Consider the following 25510-nt stretch of genomic DNA (forward strand, 5'->3'; position numbering starts at 1 on the left):
GATAAGAGGAGGTGGAGGAGGAGGAGAGGAAGAAGAGGAGATGTATGGGAGATGGAGGAGGAGGAGGAAGTAGGAGAAGGAACATATGTAGGATGGTGAGAAAGGATAAGGATAAGGAGAAATAGGATGAAGAAGAGGAAGAATCGAATGAGGAAGAGAAGGTAGTGAAAGAGGAGATAGTAAGAAAGGGAGAAATAGAAGAAAAGGAAGAAGAGGAGAAAAGGGAGAACGAGAAGGAAGAAGAGGAAGACTAGAAGGAGAAAGAGGAGGAAGTAAGAGTAGGAAGAAGAGAAGTAGAAAAAGAATTAAAAGAGGAAGAAGAAAAGGAAGAGTAGAAGGGAGGAGCAAGAAAGAGGAAAAGGAAGATGAGGCAGAACAAGATGAGTGAAATTTAAAAAGAGAAAAAAGTAGAAGAGGAGGAGGAAGTTTAGAAGAAAAGTAAGACGAAAAAGAGGTGAAAGATGAGATTGAGCAGAACGAGGAGGAGGTGTAAGAGGAAGAGGATGGAGAAAAGGAGTAGGGAAATAAAAGAGAGAAAAAAGGAAGTAAGAGAAGAAAGTGAGAGAGGAGAGGAGAGAGAAGAAAAAAGAAGACAAAAAGTACAAGCGGAGGAGGAACAGGAGGAGGAAAAGGAAGAGGAGGAGGAATATGAAGAAGAGGCGGAAGCGGCGGAGGAAAAGGAAAGATGGGAGGACGAAAAACGGAAAAAGAAGAAGAACGCGAAGAAGAAGAACGCGAAGAAGAAGAAGAAGAAGAAGAAGAAGAAGAAGAAGAAGAAGAAGAAGAAGAAGAAGAAGAAGAAGAAGAAGAAGAAGAAGAAGAAGAAGAAGAAGGACGCGAAGAACGCGAAGAACGCGAAGAAAGCGAAGAAGAAGAAGAAGAAGAAGAAGAAGAGGAAGAAGAAGAAGAAGAAGAAGAAGAAGAAGAAGAAGAAGAAGAAGAAGAAGAAGAAGAAGAAGAAGAAGAAGAAGAAGAAGAAGAAGAAGAAGAAGAAGAAGAAGAAGAAGGAGGAGGAGGAGGAGGAGGAGGAGGAGGAGATGAAGAGGAAAAAGAGCAGCAGCAACAGCAGAAAGAAGAGCAAAAAGGAGAGGAAAATGTGGATGTGAAGGAGAGGAGGAGGAAGAAGCGGTGGAGCGGTATGAGAACTAGTAAAAAAAAAACATTAACAGAAGTAGGAGGAAGAAAAAAGAGTAGTAGTAGAAGGAAAGAGAGGAATATAAGTAGGAGAAGGAAAAGAAGGAGCATTGAGGAGGTGTTACCTCCCCTCCCTCCCTTTTCCCACCTCCCCTCTCTGGAAGGTTATGCAAGGTCAGGCTTGGGGCAAAATCACTGAGGAGCGCCCGCCATCGACATGGTGTTGTGCGCCCGATGTGGGGTCAGGTGCTCCCGCGCGCCACCTGTCTGTACTTGAGGTGCGCAGGCTCTCGGACACTCGGTCCTGGTTTAAAGATTCCTAAAATATACCCTTTTAACTGGTGACCACGTGTAATGATTTTCTCGTCATATTTTTTCTTTGGGACAAACTCGAATGAATGTCACAGTCATAAAAGTTGTGTTTGCATATTTTTGATAGGCCATGGGGCATGCTCAGATTTCCGCAGCAGCACGGTTGACAAGATGGCCTCCACGAGCGTGTGATACGTGCGAAGGCTGCACAAAAAATAATGTTTACTTCACGTATACATGCGGACACACACGCGCTGTACCCACTTCATGGCAGAAAAAGACCACGAGGAAATCTTGCCAATTGTATCATGTCTCCGACAACGGGAGTCATGGTGCTCTGGTCGTTAGAGTGGTCGACTCGTGTCTTACGGTTTTAAGGTTCGAGTTCTGTGACCGGAAGATTTTCGTTTCTGCATTAAGGTAAGGATATATTTTCCCGTGTTGGTTGACCTTGGCCTCAACTTGGAATAAGGAAAAGGCTGGAGGAGGACGAGGAGGAGAAGAAGAAGGAGATGGAGGAGGAAGACGAGGAGGAGAAGCAGAAGGAAAAGAAGGGGATGAGGAGGAGAAGGAGGAGGAAAAGGAGGGGGGTGAGGAGAAGGAGGAGGAGGAGGAGGAGAAGAAGGAGGAGGAAGAGGAGGAGTGGAAAGGGAGGAGGAGGGAGGAGGAGGGAGAGGAGGAGGAAAAGGAGAAGTAGGAGAAAGAGGAGGAGGAGGAGGGTGAGGAGGAAGAACCTCAAAAGGCATTGGAAAGTGTCACCTGGTACAGGAGGGACGTAGCATTTTCCTACTTAAGCACCCTATTCCAGATATCGTTAGTCGAATGTATTCCAACGAGGTGAATCCCTTATCTTGTTCATCGGGGATCGAGTTAAGCCCGTGGTAGCGGGCCTTCGGAGCCATGTAGGTCGATGGCCCTGTGCCATTGTTATGGCTGTCCAAGGAGGGGGGGGGTCCCATTGGGAACAGCCCCCCTTACCCCCTTATCGCGTGCTGTAGCCGGGATAACACTATCTCCCGACACACGTCGTGCGAAAGCTTATAAACAACGTATCGTTATCGGCACTATCTCAGGTATAACAGCCTGACTAAATAAACCCCCAAAATGTCGAACTTCTGATTTTAGAAAGAAGAGCGCCACGAGTAGCGAAGGAGTTGAAGAGAGTGATTCTGTCTTCAGGGAGTGAGTGAGTAAGAGAAAGTGAGTGAGTGAGAGAGAGAGAGAGAGAGAGAGAGAGAGAGAGAGAGAGAGAGAGAGAGAGAGAGAGAGAGAGAGAGAGAGAGAGAGAGAGAGAGAGAGAAAACAAACTGTCATGAAGAATAAAAAAGTAGGGTGGTAAAAAAAAATTAATTGTGAAATGGGTCCTCCGAGAATAAACACTCCTCTAGAATGGAACTCGGCAGCATGGGACAGAACGCGACTGACTCGATCCTGATGCAACAAGCTCACACCCACTTACCGGGGTTGAGCCAGCTGATGAGCACGCCAGGGAATGTTTGGGCAACACGGCGAACAAACAAAACCATGAAAACACCGTAGGCGCGGCTCCCTTCCGAAACGGAACTAACCTGTACGACGCCAAAACAATTAATAACTCCCTAACGCACCCCTACCCACCCATCCATACACCCCCAACCCCTAATCCCTCTAAACCCCGACATCTTTACCCCACCCCCACACACACACGACCTTCCCCGCAGCCCACCTCTAACCTATAGTAGAACAAGTCTGTGTTCTCCGGTGACAGAAACATGGGTGGGACTTGCAAGTCCATCCTCTCTCCCTCTGCCACCCATATCCCGAGGACACAAACAAGTTCTTCAGCTTCAGATGTGGTATTTTATGAAAAGAATTGTTCTGCACGCTCATGCAACATAAACGTATTGTAGTATTTCACAAATGACACGTGAATATGATATGCAGAAAAACCACTGGTAAATAAGAAACGTAGTCCGAACGTTTTCGTCTATTGAAGACATCATCAAGTGAATGAATCATTACCTTGATGATGTCTTAAATAGACGAAAACGTTCCGACTGCATTTCTTATTTACCAGTTATTTGACCTATTTTCTTTTAAATGTGTGATTTCCATGTAATTTGATCAAAGAAAAGTTACGTTTTTATCCTCTGCAAAATTACCGACAACAGCTATGAATACCGTCCGGTTTTTGCTAAAATACATAATTTTGTATAAAAAATAAGCATATGGTTGCATTATTTGACCTATTTTCTTTAAAATGTGTGATTTTCATGCAATTTGATCAAAGAAAAGTTACGTTTTTATCCTCTGCAAAATTCCCGACCGACTCGCTCATAGTCGACCAAACTCTAACAAGAACGGTTTTTGCTGAAATGCACGACTTTATATAAAAAATTAGCATATGGTTGCATTATTTTACCTATTTTCTTTAAAATGTGTGATTTCTATTAAATTTTATCAAAGAAAAGTTATATTTTTGTCACCTGCAAAATTATCGACAGCAGCTATGAATACCGTCCGACTCACTCATAGCCGACCAAACTCGAATAAGGACGGGTTTTTGCTGAAATGCACTATTATATATAAAAGATAGCATATGATTGCATTATTTGAACTATTTTCTTTAAAATGTGTGATTTTCATGTAATTTGATAAAAAAAAGTTACATTTTTATCCTTTGCAAACTTACCGACCACAGCTACAAATATCGTCCGACTCATTAATAGCCAACCAAACTCGAACAAGAACGATTTTTGCTGAAATGCAAGATTGTATATAAAAATTAGCATATGGTTGCATTATTTGACCTATTTTCTTTAAAATGTGTGATTTCCATGTAATTTGATCAAAGAGAAGTTACGTTATTATCCTCTGCAAAATTGCCGACCACAGCTATGAATACTGTCCGACGGTTTTTGCTGAAATGCACAATTGGTCAAATTACATGAAAATCACACATTTTAAAGAAAATAGTCGAAATGATTTAACTATATGCAATCTATTACACTAATAACACAATAGTAAGAAACTTGATGGAGTGTAGTTTGATCCATACTACCAGTGATCATACATGGCGGGCAGGACGAATCGTAGCTGTGGTCGGTAATTTTGCAGAGGATAAAAACGTCTTTTCTTAAATCAAATTACATGAAAATCACACATTTGATAGAAAATAGGTCATATAATGCAACCACATGCTAATTTTTTATATAAAATTGTGCATTTGAACAAAAATCGTCATTGTTTGGTTGAGGTCGGCAATTAGTGAGTTGGACGGTATGTGATTCGTAATTTTGTAGAGGATAAAAACGTAACATCTCTCTGATCAAATTACATGGAAATCACACATTCTAAAGACAATAGGTCAAATAATGCCAACATATGCTAATTTTTATATAAAATTGTGCATTTCAGCAAAAATAGTTCTCAACACTCCTCATCACTCATTCTCGCCAACTGTTCGTACATCCTTGTCGAGCACTGTATATATATATATATATATATATATATATATATATATATATAGATATGTATACGCCTCATATACATGACGAGTAGTATCGCCCAGTCATATAACACACTCACCAAACACTAGCCGGCCGACAATGAGGCGCCCGCCAGACATCCTGTTCATTTCGCTGACTACAGCAGTTCCTGCTGCGCCACCAGGCGACATGCACACACGAACACACGCGATCACACAAATAACCACACAGTAATAAACACATTATTACGTATACTGACGAACCTCCCCTGGATATATATTATAGTCTGGCTGTCAGACTAAATTATAAAATATTTATGTAAAACATAATAAGAAGTGACGAACTAAATCTCGCTCGCATAAACTCTAAAGTTTATACGAGCGTGGCACCTCATAAACTAGTTTCCGGCCTTCTTAAGGGAATGCACAGAGCTCGGAGGGGAGTCGGTCCGATGATACGTACCAATGGAATAATCGAGTGCAATTGTAATATAGAACTAGGAGGTGATTGACTTAGTGTAGAACCATGGAAGAAATTGTGAACCAATAAAGAAAATAGAAACATTGTAAATATTCTTTATGAACCGCCTTATGTATGGGATACATAAAATGGCGGCAGCGGTTTTCATTCCCACATCTCCGAAGAAGAAGCCTGAATGAAATAGTCAACCACGCCTACCAGAAGAAAGAATACCAGAATTCTCGACACACACAAGTACCCAACTCCATAATCAAACGCCAACCACACCCTCCGAGAAGTCTTCAATACGGTGGTGAAATTTACATTTCAAACCACATGGTGGCAGCAAACCCTCAACACGGTACCCCCCTACCAAGAACACCAAGTTCAAAACACCCCTCCTAGAAGATATCTCAATTGCACAACCAGTACGTCATCATCACCGACTCCTGATTATCGACCCACTACTAACCAAGGTAATTACTATACAAACCTTTCACAATACTATACATTAAAAATAACAACTAATAACCAAACAAAACCAACCCCCCCTGATACTGCCTTATCTCCTTTTTTACGAGCACGTCAATGAGGCACCCCCCCCCCACAAGCCTTACCACCCAGCAGTGATTGAACACACCCAATCACATCGTACGTAAGGACAAACAAGTCTACGGGCCGCCACAGCCACACCTGACGGACCGGCACGCACATCGATATATATATATATATATATACCTAATCTAAAGCACACCCATCAAGGTACTCTATTGTTACATATATATAATAATGTAAGATTCACTTTCAACCTGCATATAACCAATAACTAACGATAACTAAAATCGAATTTTTTTCCTTCTTTGATTAATAATTCAGTCTCTAGTGATTTAATAATTCAAACAAAAATATCATATTACAAAACTAAGTTACATAATTAAGTTACACAAGTAAGTTAAAAACATTTTTGCATACTTCTATCTTGTACTGTCCCAATTTATTATTTAGAATAATATATTTTAGAAAATTCTCAATAACTTATATAATCACATAATTTTCTTGCCAATATCAAATATTTTTTTTCTTCCCAATATTATATATGCCCTATTACATTGTATATCTTTTATATATATATAACATTTTTTGATTGCATTGTATCCATTGTATAACACTCAATATCACTAGCCCCACAATCATAACATTGTTTAGCTAGAAGAATCTAACATGTTACAAGCATTTTGTAATTTCAAATTTTAAACTTAAAATTTAGTTACAACTATCTTTCTGCACCACAGTGCTACAACTTATCAAATAGCAATTCCATATATTTCTGTGTCTATTATATAACTAAATGATTTAATTACATGTAATTCCATTTCATATATATATATGTATAAGCCTAATGTATAACCGTTGACACCCTGTATCCCTTTTTTTTTCTCTTAGCTAACCTTAACATACACCTTTTAAGTAATGTGTACCACATCTTTCTGACTTAACAATTCGACTTAGATTCCCCACCTATAGTTAACCACTAACATGGCGACAGGAACGAGAAGCAAATTCAAGAAAGCGATAGAAAACATCCTCTCTAAATCTCAAGAGGAAAATACACCTCAGGACTTAGATTATAAAAAATACGAACCAGACCCTCAACAAATAAATCCACAGGCTGACATTCCCACACAACCCTTAGACCATGACCACTCACATAACTCTGACAACGCCGCTCCTAAGGCAGATACTCCAATAAGTGCTCATTATTATAATGATGTCTTACACATTTATAACCAACCCTCTCAAGAAGATCCCTTCAACCCCTCTCAACCACAACAACCCATTCCATACCATTTGCTCAAGCTACTCCTCCTATAAACTGTCAACAGTTCAACCCCCATATCTCGACACCCCTAATCCCCCCTCCCGTGCACCCACAGTACCAACCCCTCCATCACACTCCCCATGCCTACCAAAACTTCCCCTTTACTTCTCCCCATAACCCATCCAGTCAACACACCTCCACACCATACCACCAACCACCACCTAACGCTGCTCCAAATCCACAATATTATCCTTACCAACAACCTCAACCAACAATAATTAACAACTATCAAACCATTTCCCCCCTCACAGAAATTCCAACCTTTTCCCAAGATAGTGGATTATCCATTACTGACTTTCTGACAGCATGTGATCTCTTTTTCTCCAAGAACAATCACTACTCTGACTTAGATAAAATTAATTTGTGCCGTCAGAAAATAGAGGCATCAGACATTTTCCGTTCAAAGGCACGTATGCTAGACAGTTTAGTTGCATGTGGAACCACATACCAAGATTATAAACACCACCTCCTTAATGTCTTTCAGAACAAACAACCAAACAACCTTCAATTCCTTCTCACTTTCCTCAATAACACTAGAGTTCAAACACAACCGAACATTATGGATTTTGTAGCAAACAATATTAAAGAAGTTAGAGTGGACTTAGAGAACAACAGCCCTTGGCTTCACACTGACCAATACGGTAACAAGGTCATGACCTTTGAACATTTACTAACGTTCCTTGAGATAGGTTTTATCTCTCCCAACTCCCTCCAAAGTGTTTAAAAGAAGCCTCCAAAAGGGAACTAAACACTAGAAACCCACTAGCTTATACCTATATCCTAGATATCACCAATGCTTGCAATGTATCTCTATCCACCCCCCACTATCTCCCCAGACTAAATAGCCTTCACTCACAGCAGCCCCCTCCCACCAATCAAAGACAATCTTCTAAGTGGTGTTCCTACCATTTGTCAAACAGTCACAACACTAGAGACTGCATACAAAAACAACAAATGCAAACACAGGCACCACGCCACCCTATCCCTTGCTCAGTTCATGGTACTACCTCCCATACGGATGCGCAATGCAAGGTGCAATATCAAACCATACAAGCTCCACCCCCCTCCAAACCTCCACTCCTACCTACACCAACACATCCAAAAATACTGCAACCTACACAAAACAACAACTCACTCCAACGAAGAGTGTTACCAACAGAAATCACAACCACAACCTCACCAGAGAACTAACAAACCATTCACCACCCCTCGACAAACAGTTCCCTCCCACACGACACGCACAACTCAACACCGATTGGGGGAACGCGTACCAGCCTCACGCACCAAACCACCATAGGAATATCTCACACACAACACAACTACGTCACCCTAAAAGTGACTTTAGATCAACTCACAGTTGACATGATGGTTGATACAGGAACAAACCTGAACATCATCCCAAGAGCTCTCTATGAAGCATTAAATGACCCACCCCAAATTCAATTTTCCAATATGGAAGGACTCCTAATAGAAGGGAGCACCATTTCTCTACACGACACCATAGACTTAAATATAGAAGTCAACAACTTCCAAGTAGGTTTCACACCTTTCCACATAGCTGACGAATGGAGTCTCGATCAACAAGGTATAATAGGATTAAAATCATTGAGAACATGGAAAACTATTATAGACCTAGAGAAAAATAACATCTCCTTCTCAGATGTGAATGATGAGCCAACTGTCCCTGAGACACCCGACTCAGACACACAACCTCTCTCATGTCTCCCTTCCTCAAATACTCCAATTCCAACTAACAGCTATTCCTTCCGACCACCCCCTTATGTCACCTCAAAGGCATTGATGTCTAACACAGTCATCATTCCCCCTAGACATTCCATGACTGTCCCACTATTCATACCCGGAGCAATCGGACATCAGGACGTCATAATTGACTCAGAAACGTCTAGACTTACCACCATCTCAATTGAACACTCTTGGGACATAATATCAGAAAATAAACATACCCTAGCCATGGTAACTAACCTCTCTGATCAACATCGCAAAATCAGGAAGAACACAAACATTTGTTCAGTCCATCTCCATAATTCCCCAATACAGGAACCACTCCCACAACACATCAACACGGTAAGACCACCACAACCCCTCACCCCTATCCATCCAGACCAAATCACAACATCAGCCAACAGAGATATTCTACACAAGCTAATGGCCCTCCTACAAAGGAATAGATCAGCTATCGCCTTAGAAGGTGAACCACTAGGCAAATGTGATATAATCAAACATCACATCCAAATTCCCCCTAACACCCCCCCTTCCTACACTCCCGCTTACCGCATACCTCACAGTAGGAAATCCCAAGTCAATAACAGTGTACAAGAGATGATACACCAAGGCGTAATTTCCCACTCAGACAGTCCCTGGAACAGTCCCCTCTTCCTGATCCCTAAGAAAGACGGAACCTTACGCCCTGTTGTGGACTTTAGAAAGGTAAACAATGTCACTCAATCTGACCCACACCCCCTCCCCGCCATGCAAGATGTACTACAATGCATTGGCAACGGGAACACAGTATTTTCCACTATCGACCTTAAGTCTGCCTTCTGGCAAGTGGAATTAACAAATGAATCGAAACCCGTAACTGCATTCTCCACTGACAAAGGACATTATCAATTCGAACGTATGACCTTTGGCCTCAAGAATGCCCCCTCAACCCAACAAAGGTTGATGACCCGCATTTTCAGTGACATGATAGGAGTCTCATTATTCGTCTACTTAGACGACCTCATAATCTATAGTCCCACACAAACTGACCACCTTCACAAACTAGAAATTGTCCTAAAAAGACTCAAAAACACAGGATTGAAAGTCCAACTAGGAAAGTGTAAATTCCTACAGAAGGAACTCACCTTCCTAGGACATAAGGTAGATAGCCAAGGCATCCATACCACCACAGATAAAATAGATACAATAAACAATTTCCCAATACCCAGAAACGCAACCGAAACGAGAAGTTTCGTAGGGCTTGCATCATACTATAGACATTTCATCTACAATTTTGCACACATAGCTTCCCCCCTAACCAAATTCACAAGGAAAGGCGAACCATTTCAATGGTCAGAAACAGAACAACAAAGTTTCGACACACTGAAACACTCTCTGACCACAGCCCCTGTACTAGCCTTCCCTGACATGAAGAAAGAATTCTTTCTTTACACAGACGCCTCCTCTAAAGGAATAGGCGCAGTCCTACAACAGAAAGATGAAAATGGCAAAGAGCACCCCATAGCCTACGCAAGTAGAGTACTTAATAAGCCTGAAAGTAACTATTCAACTACACACAAAGAAGGCCTAGCCCTCATATGGGGTCTGAAACATTTTAAGTTTCTTATCCTAGGTTACATGATAACAATATTCACTGATCACCAACCCCTAGTCTATCTCTTTAACTCCAAAGACTTACATGGGAGAGTTGCTAGATGGAAAGCAACTCTCCTTGATTACGATCCCAAGATCGTATACTTAGCTGGGAAAGCTAACGTAGTGGCAGACTGCTTGAGCAGACAAACTCACATCACCCCCATAACCCAAACCACATGCATATCTATGCAAGAACTCAGAGATGAAACTGAAAGAGACTCTATATGGTCTCCAATAAAACAACATCTCCTTTCACAAACCCCCTTACACTCCCGACCACCTGTCCTTATTGAGGAACTCAAACTAGTCGACGGAGTCATAAGGAGAACCACTAACACCAGAGTGGTTACTGTTATCCCCAGAGCCTTAGTCCCCAAGGTCCTACACATATTGCACGACAGTGCAATGGGAGGCCACTCAGGCAGAGATAAGACACTAAACACTGCTAGGCACTCATACTACTGGCAAAACATGAAAAGAGACATAACCACGCATATTGACTTTTGTGTCACTTGCAACCAATTCAGAGGCCCTGATCCACATAAAAGATATCCCACTCCCTGCTGAGCCATGGGAAACACTTGGCATTGATCTACTCAAAATGCCAACCAGCCATCAAGGTTCCAATTATATACTCACAGCAGTAGAATATTTCTCTAAATACACAATCCTAATACCACTCCAAGACAAAATAGCAGAGACTGTAGCCAAAGCCCTAGTTAACAATATCTTTTGTAGATACAACATACCACACACAATGTTATCTGACAATGGATCAGAATTTAAAAATGAGGTGATGCGCGAAATAGCACACCTCTACAACATTGACCAAACATTTGCCACTGCATACCACCCACAGGGAAATGGTCTGACTGAGCGAACAAATCGCAAAGTCCTAGAGGTGCTCAGACCCTTGGTCAGCGACCTCATGGACAGTTGGGAAGATTGGCTACCACAGATACAAGCCAGTATCAACAGCACAGTCAATTCCGCAACAAAGATGTCCCCACATGAGATAATTTTTGGCCAGCCAATGCGCCTACCCTACCAAATCTTCAACCCCCCCCCCTTATACAACCTAGACAACCTCACACACTGCATCAAAAGAGGTATGCAAACCATTTACAAACAAGTCAGGGAAAACCTCAAAGAAGCCCAAGAAAAGACAAAGACAAAACAACACAAACGGTCAACTCCACTTGACATAGCGCTTGGTGACACTGTCATGGTCAAAGACTCAACCAGGACTAACAAACTCAGACCCAAGTTCTTAGGTCTCTTCACAGTCACAAGCTCACTCCCTAACAATGTTTTTCTACTAACGGATCCTTCCGATCACACAACCGTGACCATACATGGAGAGAAGCTAAGAAAGGTCAAACTCAACCTCGACCCAATCCCACCTCCCACCAACAACCCACCTACCACGACCACACATAACTCACCCAAACGCAAGTCTCATCCCATGCACTCTAGCTCTCGCCCCTGAAGATGCAGGACGTCATGTATCTATCAGTGGAGGTTAAAATGGCCCATTTCCAATAAGAACTCCTTTCCGCATATCTAATGAAACTTCTCCACTTCCTTCCGACCAATATAACCTTAGCGAGAGTCAGATAAACACATCCTCATTCACTGAGACATAACCTTCATCCTCCAAAATGAAATACATCATTAATTACCCACCTTAAACATCAACTATCTTTCAAAAATTTATTCTTAGCAACATACCTATGGACCCGATCAAGAGATTCTCCCTTTCGGAAATCTACCCCTACCCACCCCTACCTAAGATCCCCGATACCATCCTTCCAAGTAAGATAGACATGGTACACCTACTAAATAAATCGACTACTCTTGACATGGACTCCTTCGACCTCATTGCCAAAAACTGCCCTACACTTCCACAGCCCTCTCAATCTTAATCATCCTCTTTATAGTTGTGGTATTAACCAAATTCTTTTGCACGAAGTAACACCTTCCAAAACCTTTCAACCCCCATTCCCGATTTACTGTAAACCTAGATTAAGTTTATTCTTGTGTCTCACCCAATATCTTAAATAACATAATAATTCTTACGAGAAACTATATACATACTGTGAAATAAAACAAGTGCTAAGTGACACACCAAACTGACCATAGAACAGTGTTTAGAAAATGAGATTCCAAACAATGACAGTGACATATCACGTGAACAATATAACATTAGAAAAGAAAATCCTACCAGTGATATACGAAATATGGTGTAATCTCTCGTGTGATAATGGATATAACATATACTCTGGTGAGACACAACGTTACTCTTCGGAGACACAACATCGCATACCCATACTTACAGTTCAAGATGCCCCTTTGGGACCATCGGATTCACTTCAGCAACCCCACCCCCCATCTTCACATTTAACCACCCAGGATTTTGTGTCTCTGAAAATTTTTCACTGTATAACCATACATATAGATTTTTGTTAACCATGTAACCTTAGGTGCCGGGAGCCACCTAACCCCAGGGGGAGAGCGATATGTATACGCCTCATATACATGACGAGTAGTATCGCCCAGTCATATAACCCACTCACTCCCTCACACACTCACCAAACACCAGCCGGCCGACAATGAGGCGCCCGCCAGACATCCTGTTCATTTCGCTGACTACAGCAGTTCCTGCCGCGCCACCAGGCGACATGCACACACGAACACACGCGATCACACAAATAACCACACAGTAATAAACACATTATTACGTATACTGACGAACCTCCCCTGGATATATATTATAGTCTGGCTGTCAGACTAAATTATAAAATATTTATGTAAAATATAATAAGAAGTGACGAACTAAATCTCGCTCGCATAAACTCTTAAGTTTATACGAGCGTGGCACCTCATAAACTAGTTTCCGGCCTTCTTAAGGGAATGCACAGAGCTCGGAGGAGAGTCGGTCCGATGATACGTACCAATGGAATAATCGAGTGCAATTGTAATATAGAACTAGGAGGTGATTGACTTAGTGTAGAACCATGGAAGAAATTGTGAACCAATAAAGAAAATAGAAACATTGTAAATATTCTTTATGAACCGCCTTATGAAAGGGATACATATATACATGTATATACATGAATATATATACATGTATATACATATATATATATATATATACATAATCACGAAGAACCCACAGTCGGAATAAAAGGGAACTTCAGAGGAAAGTGTAACTTCTATACTTCGGCTAATAGCTATAGCCCACTTCACTTTCCTGAAGAAGGCTATAGCTATTAGCCGAAATATATAAGTTACACTTTCCTCCAAAGTTTCCTTTTATTCCGACTGTGGGTTCTTCGTGATTCATATTTACAAAAGTGGGAGTGAACATGAGGGGACGTCCTAGGATGAGGTGGATGGATGGGTTGAAGGGGGCTTTGGGGAAGAGGGGAATGTCTGTTGAGGAAGGAAGGGAGAGGACGGAAGACAGAGGTGAGTGGAGAATGGTTGTATATGGATGATGTTGTGATTGCATGAGGAGGAATGGGCGGGGGGGGGGTGAGGTAGTATGTGTGAGCAAATTTTGACGCAGCCCGAAGTGATTTCTCCCCGTCCTCTCCTTATATGCAAGGGGGGACGGAGAGGGGGGGGGCGCCGATTAAATGAAGCGGCCTTGCTGTGGATGTGCTGTGTCTTGCGACACTGCTTCTGACCCAGGGCGGTGGGCAAGGTGCAGGGATGACCCGCCATCCAGGAGGTGCTCAGATGAGAGGGAGGGTGGGAGGGGTGTGGAGTGTATTTAGGGATGAAATGGGTGGGAGTGTTTTTATGCCTTTCCCTTTTGGGCTACCTCCCTTGAAAGGGGGAAAAAGCCTTGGTATATGTATGTAAGCTACAACATTTTGTCTAAGTGATATATGTATATATATATATATATATATATATATATATATATATGTATATATATGTATATATATGTATATATATGTATATATATGTATATGTATATATATATATATATATATGCATATGTATATATATACATATATATATTTATGTATGTATATATATATGTATATGTATATGTATATATATATATATATATATATATATATATATATACATATATATATGCAAGATATGTTGAGCGATCTAAGCAAAGAAAGTCCCAAAGTAGGTTTAAAACTGAATAAGAGTAAAACCAATGTAATGTTCAACACGAAAGTTCAAAATAAAGAGATTGTAATTCATGGTGAAAGTCTTGAGGAAGTTGAAGAATAAAATTATTCAAACCAAATGGTGAAGGTGACGAAAGATCATAATAATGAAATAAAAAGACGCATTATAATTGGCAGGAAAACCAGTGCATTCTACTAGCAATAATCTACGGGTGTGAGACTTGGAAGCTGACAAAGGCAATGGAAACAAAGCTAAGGACTGCACAGAGGAGAATGGAGAGATCAATGATGGGAATAATACTGAGAGACCAAAACAGAGCAAGTTCGGTGAGAGAGCAGATTAGAGTAAAAGATATTGTGGAGGCAGTAAAAGAGAGAAAATGGAATTGGGCAGGTAAGTTAGTGTGAACGACTGATGAGCGATGGAGCAAGTGTGTTACTGAGTGGACGCCGCGAGATAGGAAGCGTGGAAGATGGAGACCAGACAGGAGGTGGAGAGACGAGATCAAGAAGTGTGCAGAAATGACGTGTAAATATATATATTATCAACCACAACGTACTTTAATTCTAAGCCATCAACATCGGGAGATCCGTGGAGGCCTACATGCAGAAATTGAAATGTGGTACGGCCAAAGACTCGAGCCTGGTTAGCACGTGACAAGTGTTGTAGTGACTTTTAACCGACTGCTCCATCAAGAGAGATATAAGTTGAGCGCAACTTTTCTTATATATTTATATGCTCGAGTTACATACACATACACGAGATTTTGCGATCCACCCATCTCCACTATGATAGTACAATTGGTAAGTATACGAACGCGGGAAAGTATTTGTACAACACTGAATGGGTCCCAGTGAAGAGATAAATTTTTATCAACCACAATCCACCTTAATTCGAAGCCAAGCATCAACATCGGGAGATGCGTGGAGGCCAACATGCAGAAATTGAAATGTGGTACGGCCAAGGACTCGAACCCGGCTAACACGTGACAAGTGTTGTAGTGACTTTTAACCGATTGCTCGGTGCTCGGACAATTCGTCGACGGACACTTCGTCGACGGACACTTCGTCGACGGACACTTCGTCGAACAGACGATTCGTCGAATGGACATTTAGTCGAACACCCTTTTTGTCGAACGGTCGTTTCGTCGCGAACGATTGTTTTGTTGCATAAAGGCAATTTCTATCTATATATATATATATATATATATATATATATATATATATATAATACATATAATATCTCTATATATAAAATATATATATATAGAGAGAGAGAGCTTTTACTTCAGATTTTTTTAAAAGGAACTTTAACATATCAAAATAAAACGCAATAGAAAAATTATTAAACATTTTTATTTGAGGATTAGTACTGGTTCTACTGAAATATAAATACATTTTATAAAAATAGATATAAACTTACAAATTATGTGTAATGGCTTGTAGGTATTCTAGTGTATCTCTGTTTGCATAGTCATCCGTGAGTTTTTTCAACCGTTCATTAACAATTGCGTATTTCTTTTTAGTGTTTCTAGGCATAATACCACATGAAGCCTGTTGTATTGTTAGTTCCCAATCATTTTGCTCTTTTTTGAGTTTGGTCATAAGGCGAGATAAATTTGGATGGACGACTGACATTCTTTGTTGAAATGCGCGGTGCCAACCTTCAACAGAATTATTTGTGCGTGGTATTCCTAGCAAGGTCTTTTCTCTTACATTCCATAAGGAGATATCAAAACTTGGGCGGCGTCGCCTTCCTCTTTGTACAGCACCTAACCAAGTACTGTAGTCTCAAAGTAGACGAGAAATTCTCCTAGAACTTCATCTGTTTCCTCATCTAATGAAGCCATTAATTCATTAAATACGCCTATGACATCCTCCTTTGGAACGAACGCCAGTGCTGTAAGCTTTTTTATTAGGAAAGCATTCCTTGGCTCATTATACCAATTTTGCAGGCCACATGCCTGAACTTTTCTCCAAAGGCATTGACCGAAATGAAAAAAACATCCAGATGTATGAGAGTTAGGAAAATTCTTCTCTATACTACTTATTGCAGCTTTTTCAAAATCAACAGTTATTGAATTAGGCTCCATAACACGCGTTTCTTTAAGTTTAGAAAATATCGTATCATATGTTTCTTGAGTTTTAGATTTCGTAATGCAGTACACAAGTGGAACAGTATGATTTTCCCCAAGGAGAGCATGGATGGTATAGAGTTGATGGTTGTCAGGAGCACTATCGAACGTACCGTCGCAAAACCAGTGCATACTTTTTGCTAATAAATCGAGATTAGTGTCAGTTGCCATTAAAACGATATCTTCCTCTTCGACTAAAACAAATCTCTCCCCTCTTAACGAAACCCTAAGTTCGTCTGTTATTTTGTTCCCATCTGTGAATTTTCTTTGTCTTCTAATCATTCTGCCAAGACTTTCTTTTTTGGGAAGAGATCCAGTGGCTTCCAAGGGAAAATCAGATATGCAGTTCTGAATTATAGTACTCGTAATTTCTTCAGTATTATAGGCTCGTTCCTTCATCTTCTCTACTGTCTTGAGTACCACAGTTCTACTGGCATCTGGTCGGTGAGAATGTGGCAGTGGAGTACCTTGTAGTATATCATTCACTGTCTTAAGTCGCCCTCCACATCTCCCTATTTCTTCGCATTTCCAATAGGTAATGCTATCCCTCATTTTGTCAACTGTATAAGCATACCCATTGTACAGTAGTTTCCTTCCACCACGTTTAGTAACAGTGAACTCCATGGCCTGTGAGAAAAAATATATATCTTATTAAAAAGAAACTATATGTGTATATATATACATATATATATATATATATATATATATATATGTATATATATATATACATATATACATATATACGACAACACGGCATCATCAAGAAGCTAAAAACGATATACATACATTATAAACCATATCAAATGTACCAACACATATACTATTTGACTAAAATATTTCAACATAGTTTCAAAAGTTTACAAAAAATTTACATTAATATACTAATAATCTCAAAGTTTATATTAGATAGATTTATAAACTAATGACAAGGTGTGGTTACCAGTGAGAGGAGCACGACGTTTCGCTTTTTACAGCTTTTTCAGGTATATAGTTGTGATACACATGATTGAGATTAAATAAGAGGAATAGGGGGAACGGGGAAAGGGGGGAGGGAGGAAGGTAGGGGAGGAGGAGGAGGGGGGTTGAATACTAGGAAAGGTTGAGGATAAGGCTGGCCCAAATATCTGAGATTAGGAAAGGTGTGAATAGAGCAAATGGCTGGACGACGAACATTAGTTCACAATCAAGAAAAGGGGGAAGAAAAAAAGAAGGGTGAGCAAATGTCAACTGCGGATGGACAACGCAGCTGATATCCAGCTGCTTTAAATATATCAAATTGTACTGATATCATCATTTATCACCTTATTATCATTCATATCTTGAAATAATTACCTCAAGAATAGATGTAGAATGTCTAATTAATAAATATCTTTTTGAGAATGTTGAAAAATGTCCTTCCAGATGTGGGAATATTTCTAGTATGTATTGTATATTTAGATTAAAGAATAATAAATAAGTTTGCCTTACTTTGATCTTCCGACGAACAATATTAGCTGATATCCAGTTGCTTCAAACATATCAAATTGTACTGATATCATCATTTATCACCTTATTATCATTCATATCTTGAAATAATTACCTCAAGAATAGATGTAGAATGTCTAATTAATAAATATCTTTTTGAGAATGTTGAAAAATGTCCTTCAATATGTGGGAATATAGTCATTATATATTTTAAAGTATTTTAGGCAAATAGTATCATTTATTATCAAATATTTACATAAATACCTGGTTGCCTGTTTAACACTCTTTCGACGAAAAGGCTGTTTGACAAAACATCCATTCGACGAAACATCCATTCGACGAATCGTCCGGCGACCAATAGCCTGTTCCACGAAATGTCTGTCGACGAATTGTCCGGCGACGAATTGTCCGGCGACGAAACGTCCGGTCACGGATTGCTCCATCAAGAGAGATATAAGTTGAGCGCAACTTTTCTTATATATTTGTATGCTCGAGTTACACATACACGAAATTTTGCGTTCAACCCATCTCCACTATGATAATACAATTGGTAAGTATACGAACGCAGGAAAGTATTTGTACAACACTGAATGGGTCCCAGTGTGTGTGTGTGTGTGTGTGTGTGTGTGTGTGTGTGTGTGTGTGTGTGTGTGTGTGTGTGTATGTATTCATATATACATACATATATATATATATATATATATATATATATATATATGCATACATATACCAAGGCTTTTTTCCCCCTCACACAGGAGGTAACAAAAAAAAGTGGCATAGAAACAACAAAGGATTACAAAGGCAAAGCATACCGACAGGAGACCTTTTGGTCCATATCTAGGTCGGATGCGAAAAAATCAAAATAATAATAAATTAACAAATAAAAACTATAATAATATCAATAACAAATATAATACATAAATAAATGCATAGGTATAGTTAAATAATAAACAAACAGCTAAATAGTAAATAATGATAAATTAACATATAACTAATAATTATGAGAATCAAACAGACAAATGATAACAAAACAAAAACAAATTATATAAAATAAATTATAATCATTACAGCATCTTGCATAGGTGTTTATCTAAATGATTCTTAAAGCTTCGAACTGAACTACATTGCACTGGCTCTGCAGGAAGTTTATTCCATTCATTAACTACACGGTTGGCGAAGTTGTTTCTACCCACTTCCAAATTGAATCTATTTCCGGACAGTTTGAGACCACTTGTCTGATTTCCATTCAGTGTGAAAATTTTGGCACTTTCGATCTGGTCAATTCCCTTTAGAATCTTAAAGACCTGTATCAAGTCACCTCTGAGTCTACGATTTTTTAGGGAAAACAGATTCATAAGTTTTAGTCGATTTTCGTATGATTTATTTTTGATATTTGGAATCAGTTTTGTGTCTCGCTGTTGTACTTTTTCCTTTCTGTCAATGTCTTTAATGAGATTTGGTGACCATACGGAAACAGCATATTCCAAATGTGGACGAACTAACGATTTATATAGCTTGTTAATGAGTGATGGACTTTTGAAGTCAAAAGATCGCGCAATCAATCCTAGAATCTTATTTGCTTTCTCAGAGGATGATTTGAGATCGTTAATGATAATTACGCCGAGATCTTTTGCACTATTCACTTTTGTTAACGAATTTCCAAATAACTTGTAATCGTACATACTGTTTTTTTCATGTGCATTACCTTGCATTTACTTGTGTTAAGTTTCATTAGCCACTTTTCAGACCATTGCTTTAATTTATCTAAATTCTCTTGAATATCTAATTGGTTTAAGTGATCATTTGCCATTCCGCACAGTTTTATATCATCAGCAAATTTGGAAACAGTAGATTTTAGTCCATGGTCTATATCATTTATATATACTATGAATAGAAGTGGTCCAAGAACGGAACCCTGAGGAACTCCACTTGTAACATTTTTCCATCTAGAAGTCGTTCCATTTAAAACAACTCTCTGTTTTCGATCATTCAACCAATTACTCGTCCAACTTAATAGGCTACCACTTATTCCGTGTGAAGCTAATTTAGTAAGTAGTCTTTCGTGTGGGACGGTATCAAAAGCTTTTGCAAAGTCTAGATATATTAAATCTATATTGTTTCTTTTGTCATAATTCGGGGAGGCTCCACAATAAAGTTAAAATATTTATAAAAAAAAAAGTTTTCAATATTTTTTGTTCAAACTTTCAGGTTTTGTTTAAAGTCTAGACGCTGATGTTTTGCCAAAATAAAAACTTGTTGTGTTATGACGTCATAATGTTATGACGTCATACCGATGTTAAGACTTCATAAGTAAATGAGAATCGTAATATTTGTTCCAGAGACCCCAGCTTTTGCATGGTAATACTTAAATAACATATGAACACCCTGTGGTTTTAGTTTTGTTAAAATTTTCCATACGTCGCAAGAAATTACTGTTACAAATATGTGTATATATATTTTTTTTATGACGTCCGTATTTTTCGTCAATTAAACGCTCCCGGGGCTTAACTTTGCACTTTATAAAAGAAAAAAGAAAAACTACACGATGTACACACACCCAAATTGTATAACTATGAGAATTTTCAAGAAGTTCTAAATGTTTCTCTTTTTTTGGTGAATTTTTAAATGCGTATTTTTCTCATTTTGAGAAAAAGGGATTTAAAAGTTTCAATGTCATGTATCTTGGGTAATTATCGTACAATTTGTATTATTTTCACACACATGATTGTATAACACATAGTGAATAGAATGAGCCAAAATAAAAAAAAAAACATTAATAATTACTTACCAAACAGGTGCCTTGTGCACGTACACCTGGTTACACAGGTGCTATTCCAGCGCCATATGTTTCACCTTCAGCTTCTCTCTTTTCTTCTTCCTCTCGTATTTTTCTAATTTTCTTCTCCTTTTCCTCTTCCTTCTTCTCTGATGATCTTATTGAACTTCTTAGTCTCTTCCTGTCTATCTGTTGACGAGCTTTCAAGGAAGAGTCTTCCATTGCCGTCGCAAGTGCAGTGGCCCCATGGTTAAATGTGATGACACTCCTGTAGACACCATACATCATTCTTTGTAAGGAGAAGAATTTAGTTTTTGGAAGTTCGTTCCATATAACACTGTGGAGAGATTCATTTGAGTTTTGAGTGTCCCCCTTGCACTTCTCTAATAGTTCTGATGTTGCAATTCTCTGGTAAATGGGTAGAATCTTCGCAACTACATCCTCTCTCAGGTAAGTTTTCATATTCTTTTTGTGAGGTGGGATTTTCTGGTTCCTTGCGACGGCTCTCTTATAAAAACACCAGGAATCTCTTCCATCTGGGCACGTATTGTGTTGCGGCTTCTTATCAGTGCTCTGACAGTGTCTGAGTGTTGCATAAATACTTCTTTTCATGCCCTCCACTGTTGTTCCTTCCTTTATGCTTTTACCAAAATAGTGTGCAAGCCTTATAACTTTGTCTTTTGTTAGGGAGCCCTCCTTCTTACCCCCTAGTTTACCAACATTCTTTGCATCTAGGAGAGCCTTTCCAATACGTTTAGAAACGTGGTTTTCGCACTCAATCTTTTTCACATCATACTTCCCTAATTTTTGCACGGCACTTATTCCTTTCGAGTCACCATCCGACACTACTTCTTCATATCTGAACTTGCACTTTTCCTCAGAACGATTCCACAACCTCCTCCACCCCTCCATTTCTATAGCAGGAGAAGTACCATCAAAGTTTTTTGAGCACTCATGATGAGGGGCCTCCTTCTCACCATGCATTTCACAAATTTTGCACCACTTACACAAAACTTCAAAATCCACAACCCAGCCAGTCTTCATCTCAATAACTGATACAAATCCATAAAGTGAAGTAAATCCTCTCTTCGACCAGCTCCCATCACAAGACACACGAATACTTTTCACTTCATTTTTATCTCCCTCCCCTTCTAATCTTGCATGCAGTGCTTCGCGTGTTTTTTCCATTACCCTTTCAAGTTGAATAACGGTACGCTCTTCGATTTCCTTTGCAATCAAATAATAAGACGCACTGGATAAGACCGACATATTTAAACACGTACCTAATTCAAGTATCCCAGCGTATCCACATGATGCCTGCAAACTTGATTGCACTAGTTTTACGTGCACATCATAGCGTCTTCGCTTGGCTTTACCTAGAGAAATTTTTGGAACGTTCTCTGAGGTACACATTTTAAATGTTGTTATACAAACATTACACTTCGCCTCAAAATAGCTTGTCATCCCTATCTGCTTATCTTCTTTCACAAGCATCTTCCTCCCACACTCACAGCGAGCAATTTCTTGAACCCACTGTATTAGGTTGTCTTTGTCAATGATGACATATTTTCTGTCATTCCCCTGTTGCACATCAGCAACAGGAATGTTTTCAAGTTTAAATTTACTACGAGAAAGTGTCGAAAGAGTCACGATTTATCAGTTCACCAGATGACGGGAGTGAGGTCTCCTCCGGTTCGTGTTGCCTCACGATGTCCATTTTTTCTAATTTCTTTTTTCTACGTACCTCAATCATTTTCTTTATTTTCTGCTTTGCAGTAAGCTTTTTGTTTTTTAATCTATCCATTTTGATATAATTTCTTTGTAACAACTTTGCGCGAGAGAATATGAACGAATATGTTGGGAGGGAAAAAGTAAAGCACTTCACTTATTCACACAATTAGGGTAACTGATATATGCTTCATAAATAAGCCAATAAGCAACTCATCATACAATCGTACGTCTAACAGCCTTGTAGACCAGTAAACGGCACTCGACTTGAAGGAATGGACGTCAAAGCAAGAAAAAATGAAACGTTTATTCCTACTACGGAAGTGTTAAATCCCCATACGCTATTTAAAGGGATACGCCATTGTGCCCTTTAAACCGTCGTATATGTCTGCTTTGGCAAAAAAATTCTACCGCAATAGTTTCATATTACTTTAAGGTGCATAAATCACGTAAAAAAAAAAAAAAAAAAAAATGAAAATATTGTGCCTATTTTATTGTGGAGCCTCCCCTTTTAAGATTCCTGGATGTCAACCGTCAGGCCCTGGGGTTTTATTATATTTTCGCTTCTCTATACACCTTTTATACACCTTTGTTATATTTACCGTAGTAAGTTTACAGGTTTCAGTTTGGAGTTCACTTTGAGGTGTTTTGTTTACGAATACAGAGCTAAGATAATTGTTTAAAATATTACACATTCCTTTATTTGAATATTCAAGTTGACCGTCAGCAGATAATAGTGGACCAATGTGATTCCTAGCAACCTTTTTATCTCTAATGTAACTATACAATTCTATAGGATTCTCTTTGGATTTATTGTCGCTTTTTTATTGTCTTTTGATATCTCTCTGCATTGATACATAACTTTTATAGTCATTAGATGTACCCGAACACTTAAATTTCTTATAAGCCTGTCTCTTTTTATCAATATTTTTTCCAGTTTCTTTGTCGAGCCACTTTGGGTGAGCCTGATTTGGGGGACGTCTGTCCTTAAAAGGAATGTAAGTATAAATCATCTTAGTGAGCGTATTTTGAAATATTTCCCACATCTGATCTACAGGTTTTTTGCTTAATTTTGCCTCCAAATCTGTAAGCTGAAGCTCCATTCCATCCCCTACATACTCCACTCCCGTCTACCTTCTTCCCTCCCTCTTATCTTGGCACCTCCTGGATGACGGGTCATCCCTGCATCTTGTCTGCTGCCCTGGGTCAGAGGTGGTGTTGCAAGACACAGCACATCCACAGCAAGGCCGCTTCATTAAATTGTCGACCCACCTCCCTCTCCGTCCCCTCAAGCAGAAAAGGAGAAGACGGGAAGAAATCCCTTTGGGCTGCGTCAATTTATTTCTCATACATACTCCCTTACCCACCCATCCCCCACCCACTCCCCCTCATGCATCACAGCATCATCCATACACAACCATTCTCCATTCACCCCTATCTTCTGTCCTCTTTCGTCCTTCCTCATCAGACACTCCACTCTTTCCTAATGCTCCTTTTACCCCATCTATCCATCTTATCCTAGGTCGTCCCCTCATGTTTACTCCTTCCACCTCTGTCTTCCACACCTCTTTTACTTATCTTTCTTCACTCATTCTTTCCATGTGTCCAAACCATCCCAATAGTCTTTCATCAAACCTATCTCCCAGCTCCCTATCAAAGAATTACAAAGGATTACTAAGGCGGACCATGCCGAGAGGAGATCTTTTGGTCCATAACTAGGTCGGATGCGGAAATTAGTATAATAATGATAAATAAATAAAATAATAAAATAGAAATTATAATAATATTAATAATAATAAATAAGATAAATAAATGCATAGGTATAGTTAAACAATAAACAAACAGGTAAGTAGTAAATAATAATAAATTGACAGATAAATAATAATAAATGAAAATCAAGCAAATAATAAACAAACAGACAAATAATAACAAATAAATAAATAAATAAATAAATAAATAATATCAAATAAATGGTAGGCATTACAGCAACTTCCTTAGATGTTTATCTAAATGAATCTTAAAGCTTCGAACTGAACTATATTACACTGCCTCTGCAGGAAGTTTATTCCACTCATTAACTACACGGTTGGCGAAGTTGTTTCTACTCATTTCCAAATTAAATCTATTTCCTGACAGTTTGAGACCATTACATTTTGTCGGATTCTCTTTTAGTATAAAAATTTTGTCACTTTTGATGTTGTCAATCCCCTTCAGAATCTTAAAGACCTGTATCAAATCACATTTGAGTCTATGAATTTTTAGGGAAAACAGATCCCACCCCTGTTCTCCTCCTCATCTCCACATTTCTCAATCTATCCAGCCTAATAGCCCCTATCATACTTCTTGGGTATTTCATCTCAAACACATTAAAACTTTTGTCTTTCTCCTTTATGCTCCATATTTCTGCCCCATACAGTGCTGTTGGCACAATCACTCCTTCATATAATCTCCTCCTAGCATCCATTCCCAAATGTCTATTTCTCATCATAATTTTTAATCACCCAAGGTATTTACTCGCGTCTCTCAATCTACATTCTACCTCCACCCCCATTCCTTCATTTCCTGCTACATTCGTACTCAAGTATCTAAAACTATCCACTTCCTCCAGTCTCTCTCCCTTA

At 39.2% G+C, this 25510-nt stretch overlaps 1 protein-coding gene across 3 annotated transcripts in view; it reads right to left on the reverse strand.

Annotated features, from left to right (window-relative positions):
- Positions 1-25510, reverse strand: part of LOC143022512 (uncharacterized) — a 236228-nt gene that overhangs the window by 153030 nt on the left and 57688 nt on the right. The window contains exon 2 of one of the 3 annotated variants that reach the window (XM_076180756.1): positions 16125-17548. The exons of the other annotated variants lie outside the window; for them this stretch is intronic. Coding sequence (XP_076036871.1) covers positions 16559-17545 — 987 coding nt within the window. The 5' untranslated portion in view covers positions 17546-17548 and the 3' untranslated portion in view covers positions 16125-16558. Of the gene's footprint in view, positions 1-16124; positions 17549-25510 lie in introns of those variants that run through there. 3 annotated transcript variants of the gene reach the window in all.

Source organism: Oratosquilla oratoria, unplaced genomic scaffold, assembly GCF_046742065.1.
Source record: "Oratosquilla oratoria isolate Oo_2021 unplaced genomic scaffold, ASM4674206v1 SCAFFOLD107, whole genome shotgun sequence".
NCBI classification, from domain to species: domain Eukaryota; kingdom Metazoa; phylum Arthropoda; class Malacostraca; order Stomatopoda; family Squillidae; genus Oratosquilla; species Oratosquilla oratoria.